The following is a 20,080-nucleotide window of genomic DNA, read 5'->3' as shown; positions in this document are numbered from 1 at the left end:
GACTAATCGGACCAAAATGTTAAAAAGCGGTCTAAAGCGGACTTTATCCTAAAAAACAGACTTTGGCGGGAAAAGCGAACCATCTGGGAGCCCTGCACTCTTCCTCCCCTACCGTTTACTATTTACAGAAAAAAAATTAACTTTACTAAACGAAGGCAAAGAAAAAAAGACTACGCCAATGCATTAGGTTTGTGAGAAATGATCAGTCTCATCAGCTTGATTCATTTAAGTGGCATGTTTGGTTCAAATATTCAGCAGTTTCTTAAGGTTAAAACTGGATTTCGTTTCGTTTTCGAGGAATTGATTCATTAAAGTGGCTGATTCAATTGCCCAATGCTCACTGTAATAGCATTCTCCATAATGCGTGCATTATGTTAGTTAATGTGTGTATATATATGTACACACATGTATAAAGAGCGAATTTGACCTAATCTGCCAAATGAAAGGGGATGCTTGAAGAGCCCTCTTAGAACTGGATAATGGATAGAACTATCCATTATCCTGTCTAATTTGTAACTATAATAGAGTAGATGGAAAAAATGAATCAAAAAAAAAATCTGAGATGAAGATGGACTTCTGAAACTTTTGGAAAATCTACACGCAAAATAAGTACATATTTGAAAAAGGCAGACAAAATCCTATAAAATGATACTTTTTTCATCGAGATAGTTACATTTTTCAGCGAGCTACAAGCTTTGAAACAATTGAAGTACTCAAAGTAGAATTTGTACCAAAATCTGTATACAGCATTTTCAAAAATAATCATTTGATATTCAACCAGTTATTTGAACAACATGTTAGATTATATGTGATAAAATTAAAAGCTTTCAAAATCTTTACAGCAGTACACTTAAAGTTAACTTGTTATACCATTAAAATTACAAAGTAAACTCATTAAAAGAAAAAAATAATTGAAAACAAGTTAAAAGTTGCAAATAAAATCATCTATAATTAGTATCTTTTATAAAAATAATCAAACAGAAGTTTAGTACATATGCCAAAGAGTGCACAGTACGGGAGAGCAAGAAAAAAAATGAATCTAAGGATTTTGCATTTTTGGGTAGCATTTAACATCCGACAAAAAAAAATATAGGAATTGGCGAGAAAATATAGGAGAATATCTGATAAATTGAGAAAATATAGGAGGACTATGAGCCCTGTTAATGTGATCATTGTGTTGCTTAATGTTATTCGTTTCTGGATCAGGGAAATGGAAAACTTTTCCACCAATTCACGACTCTGCAAAAACTGTCGACCAGGAAATTGAAAAATGATGGGAAATTCCTTGAACACATGACATCTTAAAAAAACAAGTCATGGGTTAAAATGGATCAAAATATCCCTGCTGCTTCGCATTAATATAATCAGATTTACCTATTATTATGAATAGAAAAGCAGATAGATTGATGAGACTGATGAGGCAATGAAAAATGCTCCTAGTATTCAAGAGGGTGGCGGCTGAAAACCGTAAAAGCCATTCTCCAGATCAGTCACGTAGTGAGGTCGGGAGTAACTAGATAAGAATCTTTTTTTGGGAGACAACATTGACTACAAGTTATTTTTCCATGAACTTCTGAAAAATAGCACACAATCTATTTTTTTTAAATTACAGTTCTAATTTTTATATTTCTTTTCAGATGACAGAATGGTGTAAAGGCTAGACCACTCTGCACCCGAAGGCATAGGTTTGAATCTGGCTGCCTGGCTCAAGTCGGTGGATTTTCAAGATGCATAAAATCGACAGCAACCATGTCTTATGATTATGCAGCATGTAAAAGATCCCTCAAGTACTGATTTGGCTTGGAAGGCTTGTGGCAAAGTTAAATTTCTATTGCAATTTTGCATCAAAATCCCAAATTCCTTCATGTGGTGGAGCAACTGAGGTCAAAACTCTCGTGGATATGGCATTTGCAGATAGTGATGATACATGAAAGCATAGATGCTATGCAGGGAGATGCCATTACGCCTGCAACAGGTTGTACCTTTAACTCAGGACTATCAGAAAGAAAAAATATTTTTTGAAGATATACTGTGTATAAATACAATGTGAGGGGTTCCCCCCCCCCCTCTCATTTCATTTTGAAGCACAGTATGTGGGGCCTTAAACCAATTGAGTTACCCAATTTTGTGATTCGTTCATTATTACTAATCGGCTATTGTTATCAAAATCATTACGTCCAGAACTGAACACATTAGGCAGAGACTACTGTCAAAATCAATATAACCCTCAAAATATTAAGGAAAAAAATAATGTACTAAAAACATGTGCAGAAAAAATTTATACAAGAAAAAATTTAAGCCATTTACCTGCAAAGGCTCTAGCTTCATCTGTAGGAACTGCACGCAAATGTCGCAAATCACTTTTATTACCTACTAACATAATCACAATATTCTGGTCAGCATGATCTTGAAGTTCTTTCAGCCAGCGTTCTACGTTCTCATAAGTGAGGTGTTTCGCTATGTCATATACCAACAAAGCACCAACAGCTCCACGATAATAGCTGTAAAGGTAAAAATTAACTTCTGTATTCTGAAAATATTCTACAAATTTTCGAAATTTCTCAAATTGAAAGAAACACGTCTACAACGTGCTTTCAATAAACAAAATTACTTAGATGCTGTTTATTCATGCAACTTGATATAAAGTAGATATTTTATTTCAAAGGTTGGCCTTCCCTTTTTAAAGCGAAACTGAGGAAAAAACGGCTGGAAGAAATGGAAACTTGAAAAAAACTTACCATATAAATTATAATTTTGTAAGATAAAATTAATACATTTTTGAACAAAACCTTAGACCAATAAACATTAACTACTAGAGACGTACCGAGTACTCGGTAACTACTCGGTACTCGGCCTACTCGGCCAATTTGCCGAGTACTCGGTACTCGGCCAAATTCTGATCAGATACTCGGCCAATACCGAGTAGTTGCAAAAAAATTGAATATTATCCAAGACAGATACTAAAATTTAAAAAAAAAAGAGCAAGCATTATATTCTGCAATCATTTACAATTAAAATTTATAAGTCAAATTTAAATTTTGAGAATAATGAAGTTTGTAATGCTTCAATGGAAAAAATCTTTATTTTAATGTCCGCGAAGTTAATAAAACTTATTTATTAAAAATTATGCAAAAGAGGTAAGTATAGAAAATATGGAATTTTCATATTAAAAATGGATTTTTGCTACAAACAAAAATTAGTTATAAAAAATATAAAAATACCTTTGCTGAAAAAATAAAAGGAAATAAAACAATGTTAAAAGCACAGTGCAGGAACACTGCAGACACGTGTTTTGGCGTTACAAGAAATTCCTTTTTCCGACAAAAGTCGGATGTTTTTTGTCGAATGTCTTTACATTCTTTAGCTCACATGTATGCATTGAAATAGAGGTTCCTTGTAACGGGAGGGGGGGGGGGGGGGCAGAAACACATGTCTGTAGTGTTCCTGCACATTTGTTTTATCTGCTTTTAAAAATTATTTATGTTTGGCGGACTAGAACTATAATTGATTGGTATGCAGTGAAACCCTCCTAACGGACACCCCTCTATGCCGACAATTTTTAATTCCCCAGTTCCAATGCAAATAACATTATTAAACCCCTGTCCTGTGGACACCTCTCTATTGCGAACAAAAAAAATTGTCCTGTTAGTGTCCACATTAGAGGGATTTTACTGTAATTTGTTTTAATACCAACTCGATTAATCATACCTTTAGTTTATTTATTTTCAATTTTAAAAATAATGTTTTTGTAAAATTTTTGACACAAACAAAATTGTTTATATAATGCGTAGTTAAATTTCAGCAGGAATTTAGTTTTAAAAACTATTGTATGGACAAGGAGGTCTATACAACTATTCCAATAAGTTCAAAATTCATCACATGTGTGTCGGTGGTTCTTTTTAAAACATAATTTGTACTTGGTAACTCGGCCGAGTAGTGAAAGGCCGAGTACTCGGTAACTCGGTACTCGGCCGAGTAGTGAAAGGCCGAGTACTCGGTACTCGGCTACTCGGTCAAAGTGCTACTCGGTACGTCTCTATTAACTACACATGAAGATTAATAATTAAACCTTATAACTCAATATTCTACTATGAATTTCATTTAAACACATTTTTATGAATAAAAATATTTGCAAAAATTCATTAACAAAACACATTTTTATGAATGATATTTTTCCAAACCAATTCTTTGTTGCAAATTATGATTTATGACCTGTAACTGTATAAGTTAGCTTCATAACCACCCTTTTACAAATTCAAAATTAAGTTATATCACTGAAAATATTATGCATATAAAATGAAGTTATGTTACAATGTCATTCAAAGGATCAGTTGGATTTACAACAGGGGTGTCAGAAAAACAAATTTACTATGTTTTTTAACAGACTTCAAAAAGGAGGTGGTTATTAGTTCATACCGTAAAAGTTTGGTGCCATACAACAGTAATATTGCTTAGGCCTTCACAATGCTACCAGGTTAGGTTTGCCTCAACTATATATAATAGTATTTTTATCGTTATCATCTATGCCAATAACAGATGATCTGGGCCTAAGTAAGGAGATATAGGCAAATTTGTATGCCATGAAATGCAAATTAGTTAGGGAATAATATTTAAATGGTTATAATTAAATTAACACACAAATGAATTCCAGAGGTGAGCAAAGATAAATTTTATTGACAATCGCTTAAAGTTTAAGGCATGTTTGTAGTTTTTTTATTTAAGAATGGAGCATTTTTATGAAAAAAATTAGGTGAAGTTTTGTGATGGTAACTTCTTACTATTTCTGAAAAACATTTATACTAAAAAGAATGAAATAAAAATATTTTTTGGGGGCAAAATTTGAAATTTTTTTCGACATTTTTAACTATGTCATTTTCCCTGACGATTCCAGGTTTTCCTGGAGCGTGCGAACCCTGTGTACAGTCTAACCTGGTGAAAGGGGGGGAGGGGGGGTGACCCCTCCCTAACTTGAAATAAATTCCTTTTAAACCGTATTTTATCTAATATTAAATAAGAAGAAGCAAAGCATGGGACAGGATCACACAAGTAATTAGTCTTAGCAGTAATTCATTCTAAGCGTGTTCGAGGTTCCACAGTATAACATTTGTAGGTCTGAGCCAGGACGAGAGATCATGCAATTTCTCGCAATTTTATTTTGAACTTAACAAAGATCCATTTACAGGCAGTTCCCATATAAGTCCCACTTTACATTTTGGTCATGGTGTAAAATCCCATCTTTTGACATTCCCCAAGTGTGCATACTGTCAAACCTGTATCATCGAAAGGGTGGTAAAGAGCGAATGTCACATGTTACATACATGGGTGCAAGTTTGGTGATGTGTTCAAGACGGAAAATATTTTCAGCCCCCCCCCCCCTGAATGCGTGCTTAAGGAAAAATTTATGTGTATAAATGTTGTAGATTTTAATTATATGACAGTTTTGGAATCTGTGTTTGATTTGAATTTTAAGCTTTTGACTTTTCTAAGAACATGAATCTAGTTTAAATTCTAATATTTAAGCGTTTTGATATTGTAATTCCAAAAACCTAAAAATCGTCAATAAAGGGGGGTCTGGGGGCTCTCCCCGAGAATTTTTTCTTAATTGAATCATTCCAAAAAATGGAATGATGGGTCATTTTGGTAAAGTTCAATGAAAAGAGGGGTTCAGGGACTCTTACTTCAATTTTTCAAACAGATAATCCGAAAATCACAATATTGGGCGACCTTCAGAAATATTAGAGAATGGGGGGAGGGGGGGTGCTCTGGGCTCTACCCGAAACAAGCTTTAAAAAAAAGACAAAATTGTACTCTATCTTTCATAATGTTTTAACGCTTTTTGAATGCATTATTGAAACGGAGTTCAGAAACTCTCCTTCGGCAATATTTCGAAATTGAAGTTCCAAAAATGCAATTTTAGACGATGTTGGGTAATGTAAGCGGTGGGCTCCTCGCCATTAGTTTTTTGACGATCCTGAACATTTTTATTGCAGCAATAAAATCGCTTGGGATATAAAATTTTTACTTTTACAACATAAATCAGTTCTCTTCGGAACGTCTACCCAAGATAGCGCAAACAAACCAGAAAATAAGAAAAGGTGGGGGAAGGGTATAGGCGCCTTATGAAAATGAACTGGCACCATTCCCCCCCCCCCAGTCTTCATTTGAAAAGGAATTCTTTTATGAGATAGCAGGTGGTGAAATTAGCAATAAAAAACCGCTTCAGTGAAGTAGATATATTTTTTAAACGAGGTACACTTTCCAGTATTCAGTAATTTAAAAAAGCAATAGGAGAACTGAATCCTCACCCCAAGGAGGGTCCCCGAATCACATCCCTCTTAAAACACTCAAATATAGCCTAAAGTGTCGTTTTAAATATTTCAGCATTGAAAAATTTTCGAAAGAGAACTCCCGAACCCCTTCTTCTGAGGTCACCACAAATGTCCTAGGTTTAAGTTGTTATGGCTTCAGTTTCTAAATTATTTTCCCTGGAAACAGTACCCTTTTTACCTATATACATGACTTATGACCGCGTAAAAGTTTTTATACTTTAATTTTGGAAACTTTTTGAAAGAAGATTTTTACTCCTTTCCCCCTTAAGTCATCCAAAGATAGCCCAAAACAAAGCTCATAAATTTTCAGAAACCGAAATATTTCGGGCTGGGCGGCAAAATACCCCTCCCACTCTCCTTGTGTTTACTAAAGGCAGTGTAAGTTTGCGTTTAAGATTTATTCTTCTGTTGAAAGAGCAACTCCCCCTCCCCACATCGCCAAAGACAACCCCGAGTTTTAAGACTTCAATTTCGATCCCCAAATTCCCCAACTCTCAACTTTTTCAAAAATAGCCAAAATAGCGTTTTAATATTTCAGCATGAAGAAATTTTCGGGGAAGAGAGTACCCCCCACCCCCTCCCCGAACTCCTTTCCCTAAGTTTACTAAATTTGACTTAAATTCTTAAACCTTCGGTGATGAAAAGGGGGAACCGCAAATTTAAGTTCTAAAATTTATTGAGATAAGAAGAGGGAATTTGAAAGCTTTAAGTCCCCCAAAGATTACCTAAAGCTGAGTTCTGAATAATTTAGCTTTGAATATTTTTCGGGGAAGGGGACCCTGAACCCCAAGAAGGTCTAAAGTTGTGCTTTTAAGACTCCAGTTTCAATATTTCGCCTAAAGAGAGCACCCCCCCCCCCCCCTCTTGACATTGCCAAAGATAGCCTAAAATTTTTACGACTTCAATTACAAACACTTTTCAGAAGAGGGTCCCAAATTCCCTTTCTCTTAAGTCTTTTAAGTATAGCTTCAAAAAAAATTTTAATGCATCAGCTACAAAACATTTTCAGGTTAGAACACCAAAACCATCTCTCATAAATTCGCCAAAGATTGCCTAAATTAATGTTTTTAAGAATCCAGTTTCCGATTTTTTTTAAAACCTCCCCCCCCCCCCACTTTTACACCATCAAAGACAGCCTAAACATTTTTGACTTTTAAATTTTTAAGAGTTTGCAGAAGAGAAATTCCGAACCACTACTAGCTTCAAAAATGGCTTTTATTCAATTTTCTGATATTTTATTCTGGAGCGCTTGAGTAGCTCCTACCCCTCTTAGATTGTCCAAGGTATATCGTGAGTTAATTTACGGACTTACCTTCTTCGCAAGAGCAGCGGTTTTTCGCCAACTCGGGCTGCCGTTATTTTACTCGTTTCCTTTCTCTCTCTCCCCCTCCCCCCATACATTATATCTTGTGTTATATTGAATGAAATTGGAATTAAGTGATTCCTCAAGTTTTAGAACAATTTACCAGAAACATGTCAAAAATGCTGGAACAGTTGCCCATCGGTGTTTCAAACCAACTTGAAATTTTATCCGATTCTTTCCAAAATTCCAATTTTCTTTTAAATTTTCAAAATCCCTGATAGTTCCCGTTTTACCTGGTCTTTTGCTATGGCGTAAATTTCATCCCGTCAGCAATCACTCTCAATTGTTGATTCAGATTCAACTTTAAGACATTTTAAGAGTGCACATAATTTTCATTTCTGCGTGTAAAGTTTGCAAGAAAAAAAAAAACGCAAATGGGAAAAAAAACGAAAGGATGATCAAAAATAGCATGAGAAAAGGCTAAAATTTTAATGTAGAGACTTAATTCGAAAAATCAGGGAGAATAGCGGGCAACTACATGGTCTTCAAATAATAGAATTCTAGATCTTGTAATGCACAGGGGCAGAATCATGCAAGAGAATATCCGTCACATAGGAAGATAAAATCACTCTATGCACATCCCTTAATTGAGCAATCAATCCAGAATGTCGATGTAAATTCGTGGTTATGGAACGACCCACAGTCCAGTAATAAAAAGAAAAGTTAAGTTTGAAAAAAATGCTTTTATGTAAAAATTGAAGGAAAGTCATCGAATTTCTTTCCGTCCCGACCTCCGTCTTGGAAATTTTGTCCAAGACGGAAATCCGTCCTGAGACGGAAGGTCTTGCACCCATGGTTACATATTCATAAAATTATAATTGCAAATCCTAGATAACTATAGAAGACTAATTTGTTAAAACAAAGGGGTATAACAAAATTTCTATAATGTTGATAGAATGAATAAAATAAAAATCTTACAGTGAAACTGGAGCTATTTCTGCTTTCATTGCAAATTATAATAGGTTTTACAAAGTAAAAACTTCTTTAATGGACATTCCCCATTTACGAAAAATTTCTTTTTCTCGATTTTCAGGCATTACAGCTAGACCAGGGGTCTAGAAACTGAGTGGCGTGGCAACCTGGGGAGCTACAGGAAGAGATGAGGGGGCAGACCCAGATAAGAGACGAACACGCAAATGCTGTTAGCAGAAAATTTTTAAAGTTTGCAGACAATTTTGATATTTTTTAAACAAATATTTATTTTGGCAAATCACTAAAGTTGGTCACCAATTTTGAGGGTCCTCCAAATAATAATATTGAAAACTAGCCGCCTGCGGCGACCAGCTGGTCCGCCTTTTTACGCCATTCACCTTTTTGCGCCAGAGTTGCCGCTTTCGGCGGCTGCTTAGACAATTTAGCGATGGTATTAATCAATGTTTCTCTTTTTTCTCAATATTAGCATTCGCCTTTTCACACCGATGTTGCCCGCCTTCGGCGGCTGCTTAAACAAATTTCGTGGCGGTATCAATCAATCTATATCTATGTATATCATTAGTAGTTTGAATAAAATATTTTCTAGATCTATCTCCAGTTCCGTCGTTTGGAATATTTTTAAAGGAGGGGGAGACACAAACGACGTACTCTTCATGCAAATTTTGTCGAAAAATAACAAAAAGCACTTCCACTTTTATGTGAAAGCATTGTTTTTTCAAAGTCATGGTGTGGGGGGGGGGGCACTGACACCCCGTTGAAATTCCTTAAATGACGGGCATGCCTCTTTCTTGCTGTCCATCTGCTATATCGAACTCTATATTTGTCTATCTATCAATCTATACGATCTGCGCATATCTACCTCCTGACAGTACAATGTTTTTCTATTTATATAAGTATTAATTTGAAAATAAAAACATTTTTTGTCCACTCAACCTCTATCTATCTCTGTATCTACCTAACCTAACCGTCAATTTGTAACAGAAACTAAGATCATGCAAAAAATCGCGGGCTTTATTTATTTAATCAAAATAGCCCTCAAAGGCTCTATGTTCCCCGTAGTGTTCAAAAAGTAGCGCTTGCAAAAAAAAAAAAAGGTGAAGAGAAGGCAAACGATTTCAGTTGGATCACGTGATGAGGTAAGCTCAGAACTCAGCAGGCAAGCGAACAGCTCGCGTTGTGTTCTGCCATTAAAAAAATTGTAAAAAAAAACTATTGCGTATTTTTCTAAACTTTTTTCTTCTGAAGGGGGCGGAATGTTTTTACTATTACCAACTAAAATTTTAGAATTGAGGGTTCAATACTTGTCGCAGGATGGGTTTCGAAAAAAACTAAACCCAGAAAAAAATGTAAAATAAAGGTTTTTTCAAAAATCTATAAAAAATACAAAAATTGCTCCATCTTCAAAATTTTTTTCATTCATCATATTTAAAATTAAATTTCCTACACAATAGTACAAAAAATATCCGTCTGGCGTGATTGGTTCTGGATCTGTCAGGTCAAGAGTACTAAAAAGTGCTAAAAATAACATAAAACATTAAATAACTTTTTTTCTAATTAAAATATCAAAAATCGAAGACCGAGGTGCACATTTTCAGTAAAAACTGCACCTGTGTACCAAATTTCATCTTCCTAGGCCTTACCGTTTTCCCAGGATGCGCGCCACAAACACACACACAAACATCTTGTTTTATGTATAGATATATATTACATGATTTGAGACTTATTTTATGCAGAAATGTTTTTTTAAATTATTTGAGTTCACAGAAAGTTAATTTTATCCGGGTCTGATGAGGGGTGCTGGTAAGTGTCCATTGCAACAATAATATGTATATAATAGAACTAGGCAAGGGTAAATTTTAATTCTTCACAAAGTGCTGTGAATCTAAAAAGCTTTAGAACCTCTGAGCTAGACAATGTCTAGCTGTGTCAAGTAGACATACATATGATTATAAAAATAAAAACTATTAGCAGTTTACAAAATTAACATATTGATGTCTCATTTCTAATTCATTACGCCAGGGATTCCCAAACTGGCTGCCATAGGAAGAGGCGAGGGGTGTCACGACCTGTCCATGGTATAAATATATGTAAGAGATCAATACGAGGGTACCTTGAGAAAATTCTAATTCTTCAAAAGGGTACCGCAACTTCATTGGTTTGGAACCCCTGCACTAGATCATTAAACTATTGGCAATTATTTACACACGTTATCAGTGCTTTTTATCAAGGCATTAATTGTTTCAGGGAAAAAAAATAGCTAAACATTTGGCTGAATCCTTTCATTGAATTAAGTTTCCAGCTGCTTTGAAAATAGTGTATTTATTAGTTTAGGAGAAGTTCACAGTGGATGTCATGCCTTGAGGGGAATAAGTAAGATTCTTAAAATTTGAATATGTTTATGGAAATAGTGTGACATATGACAAAGGGTAAGTTTATGTGATCCTTAGTGGCAAGGAGGGGGTCAAAAACTTCTAAAAAAAAAAGTGCAATATTTACGGACAGCCCCTTAGTAAGAACTTAGAAACTAAAAAAATTTTGATAAAATATTGAAAAGAGAATGTTTCCTGAAAGGAATCGAAAATTTTACGTTGTTACGTAAAAGTAAAATGTGTGGAAACAGCCCATATACAATGCAAGAAAAAAGTAACTTTGAACATGCCAGGAGGAAAAAAGTAAAACCTTACAGAATTTTATATTTTTTTATTTTGTTTTATTATTTTTTCTTATAATTTCATAGGCTATGGCGTTAAAAGGAATAGTACAGATAACACTCCACTCATGCTATATTGTATCACTGAACTCTAGAATAAATTTACTGTAGAAGTACAAATTTCATTTTTTCATCTTGCAAACAGCTATTAAATAAAAATTTCATTGTATCAAGAAACTGAAGCAAATGAAAATAATATTTTAAATTCGATAAATGCAGGTTACTTACGCACTGGTAATCGCACGATACCGTTCCTGTCCAGCAGTATCCCATATTTGAGCTTTAACAGTTTTGCCATCAACTTGAATACTCCTAGTTGCAAATTCCACACCAATTGTGCTTTTACTTTCTAAACTGAATTCATTTCTTGTGAATCTTGACAACAGGTTTGTCTTTCCTACACCAGAATCTCCAATCAGCACCACTAAAAAATTCAAAACTTTATAAAAATCACTAGCAAAAAAATACCATTAGTATTTGAAAGAAAAAAAATATAGTCAAATTCGAGTATTTATTATTCAAAGAATAATGAACTTGAAAATAAGAGCTTTTTTTTTTCCTTTAAATAGTTTTTTTTAAATTATTACCTATGAGTTTTAAACAAGCATAACATTGACACTAAATATATCTATTTTATAGCTGTATAACATTTTAAACACATTTATAAAACTAGTTGGTTCATGCAATGAAGTTAAACCTTACACACAAATACACAGAAAAGAAATAAGTTATTGACGCATCTACACATTCAAATAGCAAACATCACTCATATGCTTAATAAATGATGCAAGATAATCTTCAAAATTACAATACCAGCAAAAATCGACGATTTTAGGTCAAAACGCTAAAGGTTTCGAAAAATGACATGTTAGTGTTGCACTGTAAATAAATAATAATAATAATATTTGCACGTAATACAATCATAAAAAGAATCACGCAAATTATGAACTGAAATACGTAATTCAATTATGAATGCACAGCACTGCGTATTATGAGTTACTTACGCAGAATAACCTTTCAATGTGAATAATTAGTTGAATAATAACGTGTCATGTCAATATTCTTGAGTCAAACCATTTAAATATTTAAAAAGCAATGACAAACTTTTGAACTTTCTTACCTTTAAATAGGTAATCATATTCATCATCTTTGGTGACCATTGTTATTTCGCTACGTCAAATGTTCACTTTGTAAAAAATAAACAAAAGTAGGAAGAATTAACTTTTAAAACAGGCCGTCAAGAAAGGCGTGAACAGAGGACTGCAAATTATCAAGAAGAGAAACACTGGAAGATAAGAACCTGACTGCAAGAGTTAGTCAGAACTTTTTCCAATTATTCAATTCACTTTCTGGGCGTTTTGAAGGTTTTCAACGAGCGATAACCGTGTACCGTCTTGTTTTCCGGCAACTTGTATTATAATTATCACAATTATAATAGTTGAAAATTCATTGCGAGTTTCTAACTTGAGTCCACGAGTGGGCACCGCATCCAGAACAGCGAAAGATTTAATTTTCTGGTTTTTTTTTAACCACGGAAGGAGTTAACTTATCATTGCGTCAACTTTAAAGTAATTGTAAAATTCACAGCGCAGTTAGTATCTTATCAATATGGCTGCCCCCAAGAAATGTTTTAGTGCCACCTCCCAGATGCAGCGCCACCGGAAGAATTAAATTATATTTTCAAAACTTGTAAAACATACAAATGTATCGAGGTATCAGAATAGGAAATCGAGAGAACTTTAACTTGGATTACGTTTTGTCAAAATAGTGACACTATTTATGGTTACACGCACACATAAGATTTGGCAAACGGAAATACATTTTCGAAAAGAGCTTGACATTTCATGACGTAGCTTCCGGTTTTCAGTTTGGTTGGATTTCGTCATAGGACGAGATTGGGAGATCTAAAATTTTATTCTAATTTCTTAAATCTAACCATTTTGAATTAGGCACCAAATCTGTATCTGAAGACTTAAAAAATTGAATTTATCTCATATCGCAGAATTGTAAATTCTTAATCTGAATTTTCTTTTAAAGTTTTCATCTCGTTTTCAAATCGCAAAGCGAAAATGTGCACTGCACAACGTCCTCAAAAGTTATAGTCGGGTCTTAATATTCAGATGCCTTGTCTACAAATGACCCTGAATGGAAAAAATGAAACGAAAAGCTCATTCCTATACGATTAGCTTAAAATGGGTATTAGTATTCGCCTACACAGCACGGCAGCATTGGCCAATGCTGCGCACAAGTATCGCCCAATGTTTGAAAAAGTTTTCCATTTGGTGCAGGCCTATCTAATGGCCAAAAATGAGTTCAGTATTGGCCAACACAACACGCCAGCATTGGCCAATGCTGGGTACGAGGCATATGTGCTGCTAGTAACTATTTTAACGGTCTAGGAAGATTGGGCGCTGAGCATTTTGGGCGCTGGGAACTTTGGGCGCCGAGCATTTTGGGCGCCGGGAACTTTGGGCACCGAGCAGGGAACTTTGGGCGCCGAGCACATTGTGCCCAATGTTCTGGGGCACCCAATGTTCCCGGCGCCCAAAGTTCCCGGCGCCCAAAATGCTCGGTATCCAAAGTGCTCGGCGCCCAAAGTGCTCGGCGCCCCAAAATGCTAGGCGCCCAAAATGCTCGGCGCCCAAAATGCTAGGCACCCAAAATGCTCGGCGCCAAATGTTCCCGGTGCCCAATCTTCCCATTTCGGAGTTTAAGGGTGTGGCTTTGCTCCCCCTGGTTTTGAGGGAGAGGGAGGAATTTATCTTTAATACATTTTAGTTTGAAACTTTTCAATAAATTTAAATTAATGTTTTAAGAAAAAAAATAATTTGAATTTTTACACCATGAATTCAATTTATGTTTTTCTCAATCACGAGTGTGTGTGTGTGTGCATATTGTGTGTGTAGGCGTGTGTGTATGTATGTGTGTGTTGGCGTGTGTTTGTATGTGTGTGTGTATGTGTGTGTAGGCGTGTGTGTATGTATATGTGTGTAGGCGTGTGTGTTTTGTGTCTGTGTGCAGACATGAGTGTTGGTATGTGTATGTGTAAAAGTCGTGTATGTATATATATGTGTGTGTGTGTGTGTGTGTGTGTAGGTGTGTATGTATGCGTGTGCATTCAGGATATGGACGCAAGAGGAGCAGCATCGGGACGGGCCGGTCGACGGTGGTGCTGCAGAGGGAAGCGGGGGGGGGGGAATAAAATCATTTTAACGCTAAAAACAGTCAAGTGAGAACAATAAGAAATGTGACTGCTCGAAAATAAAAAAGAAATTAATTTATGTTAAGCAAAGGACAAATTGCAATCACGTAAGAACGTACACACCATGATCAGTTGCGGACTGTCCCTGCCGCGCCATTGGCCCGCGGGCCGGTGCATGGGCTGGCCCGCCCCCTATTCGGCCTGATCACCCTCCCTACTCTGCGCCATCGAACATGTGCCCCTTTAAACCTGTGCCTCTTCGTTTTTTACTTTCTTCTATATCTAATATATATAAGAAAGTATTGGATGAGTGCACATTTTCGAATTTTGACGGATTCGAACGTTTTGAGATGTGTGAGTCCATTTCGACCATTTTTGAAAAATGTCTATGTGTGTGTCACGTATGATGTGTGTGACCAGTTTTTGTGACCGCTCTACAGCATCCGCATGAAATCGAACGAAATTCGTTACACTTATGTGCCCCTACCCTACTAGCAAAATTTCTTGCATCAACCCTGACAGATCTTGATATTATACTGACGGCGTCAATATTGACGTGTTTCATACTACATAAAGCTTGCATAAAGGTTAAAAAGCAATATTACAATAACAACACGTATGCAACATTGCATTCATCTTAAAATATCAATACTGATATTACCTTACAATAATAACATCATTGCATACATGTTGTCGCCGTCAAGATGATATTGATTTCATGCTGTCGCCGTCAAGGTAATTAGTACACAATAGAACAGGTGGACCTTCGTTGATACTTGCGCATGCGCACAGTTCTTTCTACCCAGCATCCCTCGCATTGCTGGCACATTCTTCCTGCTTCGACCTCAATCGGTTCAGAGATGCTGCACGTGGCGTTGCATTCTTTTGCTTCGTTAAGTTGGTTGCTTAGTTATTAGTCTGGAATAGTATTGTTTTAGGAAAACTTATGAATGACTGATAACTGCATTTGTTTATTAATATATACTAAACAAGTCATATTGCAGACGATGTGCGATCAATGTTAGAAATGGCGAAAATAACTTTTTTCGTCCCTAGACTTTGAAACAAAGGACATGAAGCCCAGAATTTCGTATTATCACTTCAATCTCACGTAAGATTAATTTTATTCAATGGTATTTATGTTATTCTTTAAGATAAATTTATATGTTTTGTCCATGGGATATTTTCAATGCTGACATCCATTTGAAAATGTACTTATTTATTGTATTTATTTATTTATTTATTATTTTGCTACCTTTAGTGCTATAAAAACTTCCGCAATTATTCCTAACTAAGCATTTTATGTCTTTATAATACAATTAGAAGCATGAATTTAAAAAATAAGTCAAGTATTACGCAAAACGAAGAAACTTTCATTTTTTAAATTAAATTGTGAGTACTATTAATATCTTTATATGAATTTCCGATCAGATGTCAGCTTTAAGAAATTATTCTCAGGCTAGAAAACTATCTTGAAGAATAACAGAAATAATTAAAGATTGAAATTTAATTCTCGAGTTTGAAGTGAAAATAATACAAATAAATAAATGGATAAAACACCTTGCAAACGTGCTGATTTCATACTGTCATGTCAATGTATCCTGACATTTTCCTGTCATATCAATATGTATGCAATATTACAAAAGCAAGATCATCTTGCCTAGACCTTGATTTCATGCTGTCATGACAGCATCTTGATATTATCCTGTCATATCAATACGTATGCAAGATTACAAAAGCAAGATCATCTTGCCTAGACCTTGATTTCATGCTGTCATGACAACATCTTGATATTATCCTGTCATATCAATACGTATGCAATGTTACAAAAGCAGCCTACCTTGATATTTTCCTGATATTATGCTGCATACACCTTGTCAGTCAATATTGTGGCAGCCTGCTGACAGCATAAAGGGAGTAACATAACAACATTGAGGCAGTATTAATGCAAGATGATTTTTCTTGCATGTCAACCTTTATGCAATACTGAGGCAAGATATTTTGCTTACTGGGATGTAAACTTGTGCCCGTTGTTTTTTGGCGTGAATTCCTCCAAAGGGGAGGTGGAGCAATGGGACGTTTTTTGAGTTATGCGTGCCAACTATTCCCCCGGAAGTAACTGGTGGAATCAAACAAAATTTGGTCCATAAATTTCCCCTAACAGGTACAGGTGCTGATCCCATTTTGGTGTCAATAGCTCAAGCGGGGGTTGAGCTGTAGAACGTTTTTTGTCGTCAAATGTGACTGCTCTGTATCTCAAGAAATAATAAACGAAATCAAAAAAAAAAAAAAAAAATCAACAAGTAGCCCATAGAAGGTATAAGAGCTGATTCTATTTTGGTGTCAACAGCTGAAAAGGGGTGACGCACTCGAACGTTCTTTTTTTCCATTTTGCGTGCCATATCTCAAGAAGGAATGCTACGTTCTGGATGAAATTTGGAATAAATGTCAATCCATATGTAAACTGGCGTTGGTTCAATTTTGGCGCCAATCGCTCCATGGGGATTCTTATTTTTTTTTTTTTTGTGTGAATAAAAATAGGTTTATAACTGCAATAATAAGAAAGATAAATCATAATAGACTGTCGTCTGCGTATTTCTCGTGATTTTAATTGTTGGAAACCACCAGATGACCAGATAATCGCGATGATTTAAATTTTTTAACTGTTGCTACCTCGTGTTTGTTAACAAATAAATGTTTGCAATTATTTTAAGCAAGGCTTTTAAAATAATTTTCAATTTTTGCTTTGCTTTTGAGATAAATCGGGAATGGGGATGGTCGACAAGTTTTGGCGTATGTAATTTTTTTGGGGGGGAGGGAATATTGCTTCCTCGTCAAGCATGGAGAAGGATCAGAATCATAACTACAAAACTACAAAATACATCACAAAAATTACTAAACTCATGTTCATGTCTATGAGCTAAAGCAACGAGCGCATTCTTACTCCCGTTAACTTTTAACAATAAAATAAAATTAATTAAACAAGGTCTACAAATACTTACCAGGAAACATCACGATCAAGGAAATTCAAAAAAATTCCAAATTGGTGGCATTCGAAAGAGCATTGGAAAACATGTTTATGGAACTGAAACTACGTGCCCTCGTGACCACGTTATCGAAATATGATGTCTTAAAAATTGCCGAAATTTTTAGTAAAGTCGCCAAATTTAGCGAGTTTTGTTCAGAAATGGAAGGTACGGCGCGAATTCAACATCTGCATCTGACAAGACATTTCACTTCCATATTTGGTCACCACCAAAGCGTGTGAGAAATATCGCATTAATTCTTTACTCGGGGGGACTACCATGGCGCGGGGTGTCGTGGCACAGATTGCGGCATTGAAATTTTTAGGGGCTTGTGTTCCGGTATATTAACGTGCAACTGTATAGGGGAAAACGCCACAGCCCGAAATATTTGTTTTATTTTATTGTAAAAACAATGGAATTTTTTGTTATTCTTAAGACTGTTAAAAAACTGATGTTTAAAACTTTTATGCTTCTGCGGGTGAAATATTTCCACTGAAAGAGTTTCTTCGATGATGAAACTGTTTTGAAAAAAATATGATAACCGTAGAGAAACGGTAAACACACTTTAAAGTCTTTTTTTTTTTTTTTTTGAAAAGTCGTAAATCTGAAGTCTTCAACAGTATTTAAATACGAAGAAAACGACATTTTTAAAGATTTCAAATTCTGTTCTCAAATTAAAAAAAAACGATTTCTGTCAGTTATTTCCAGTGTGTTTTTCGTTATGTGTATCGTTTTCAAGTTATGTGTAAACCCTCTAACAAGTCAAATAAAAAAAAACTGTATTAATTTTTATTTTGCTCGTATTTGAATTCCCTTTTAACGTGAAACATAATTGGTAAAAGTGACTTCAGTATTTTTAAAAATGACTAAATAACATGCAATATGATGTGCATTTACGTTATAGCGACTTTTTCAGTTGCAGTGACAGACTTTTTCGAACTACAGGGGTTGTTGTAATGAACGTCGACTATAAAATTTTTGATAAGAATCTGTTATGAAGTAATTTCCGACATCGTTAGTTTTGCTGTGCAAATTTTTGACATTTACTATCCGTTGTTTTCTTTTTTTTAATTATTATTTTTTTCGATTTTAAATTAAACATTTTCGCTAGCAGTGGTCAGACAATAAAACTTCATGAATGATAATAACTTTTGAAAAAATAAATAAGAGCTGGGATACTACAATCCATGATCATGTTCTTTCAACATCAAAAACTATCCATTTTACTTTCAATATATAAGCTTTAATAAGCATGTTTTTACTTCCTTTTACAAAAAAGGAAGTATTGTATTCGCGAAAAAATTTTCACTCAAAAATCGCCCTTAATTTCCATTTTGCTCACCCCCAAATGAATGTTGATTTTTTTTTTCGATTCGGCCACATGCGGAAAAGTGCCTAAGAATGTATAGACACGCGAAATATCCATTTTGACCATCACCGAGGTAATTACAACGACTTTTCTCGTGACGTCTGTATGTATGTGCGTATGTGTGTATGTGCGTATGTGCGTATGTGCGTATGTATCTCGCATAACTCAAAAATGGTATGTCCTAGAAAGTTGAAATTTGGTACATAGACTCGTAGTGGGGTCTAGTTGTGCACCTCCCCTTTTGGTTGCTTTCGGATGTTCCTAAGGGGGTCTTTTGCACCTTTTTGGGGGGAAATCATTGTTAATATCAATGCAAACTTAAGTGGTGTTATAATTTGGTAAACACTTGGTGACGTATCGCCAAGCTTTTGGTCGCCAAGTTTTTTCGCCAACTTGTTTTATTACGCCGTCAATGCAAGTTAGGCTTAAAATGATGTACGTACTTCCAATTCAGTAATTATTTGGCGCAAGCAGTTTTTTGAGAAACATTTTCCAGTTGGTCTTACGACCGAAGTTAGGGGGGGGGGGGGTTAGGGTTTTTACGTTAGTTCTTACTTCCTTTTTCAAAAAAGGAAGTATTGTATTCGGGAAAAAATTTTCACCCAAAAATCGGCCTTAATTTCCATTTTGCTCATCCCCAAATGGATGTTGAGTTTTTTTTTCGACCCGACCACACACGGATATGTGCCTAGGAACTAACAGACACCCGAAATATCCATTTTGACGATCCCCGAGTTAGTTACAACGAGTTTTCTCGTAACGTCTGTATGTACGTATGTATGTGCGTATGTGTGTATGTATGTCGCATAACGCAAGAACGGAATGTCCTAGAAAGTTGAAATTTGGTACGTAGACTCCTAGTGGAGTCTAGTTGTGCACCTTCTTTTTTGGTTGCATTCAGATGCTCCAAAGGGGGTCTTTTGCCCCTTTTTGGGGGAAATCATTGTTAATTTCGATGTAAACTCAAGTGGTGTTATAATATGGCGGACACTTGGCGATATATCGCCAGTCTTTTGGTCGCCAAGTTTTGTCGCCAACTTGGCGACAAATTTGGCGGTTTTTTTGTTATTATTATTATTATTATTATTTTAAATTTGGTTTCAATTTTTGCCACTGCTGGTGATATTTAGAGAGTAAACTATTGAATT

The 20,080-nt window shown here is 35.3% G+C and overlaps 1 protein-coding gene across 1 annotated transcript in view; it reads right to left on the bottom strand.

Annotated features, from left to right (window-relative positions):
* Positions 1–13,045, bottom strand: part of LOC129221488 (ras-related protein Rab-11A-like) — a 37,990-nt gene extending 24,945 nt beyond the window's left edge. The window contains exons 1-3 of the mRNA XM_054855970.1: positions 12,456–13,045; positions 11,564–11,759; positions 2,308–2,501 (exon numbers count right to left, since the gene is read on the bottom strand). Coding sequence (XP_054711945.1) covers positions 2,308–2,501; positions 11,564–11,759; positions 12,456–12,495 — 430 coding nt within the window. The 5' untranslated portion in view covers positions 12,496–13,045. The remainder of the gene's footprint in view (positions 1–2,307; positions 2,502–11,563; positions 11,760–12,455) is intronic.
* Between the last annotated feature and the right edge of the window lie 7,035 nt (positions 13,046–20,080).

The sequence above is a fragment of the Uloborus diversus genome, chromosome 4, assembly GCF_026930045.1.
Source record: "Uloborus diversus isolate 005 chromosome 4, Udiv.v.3.1, whole genome shotgun sequence".
Taxonomy (NCBI): domain Eukaryota; kingdom Metazoa; phylum Arthropoda; class Arachnida; order Araneae; family Uloboridae; genus Uloborus; species Uloborus diversus.
This window is presented reverse-complemented; position numbering and strand designations above follow the sequence as displayed.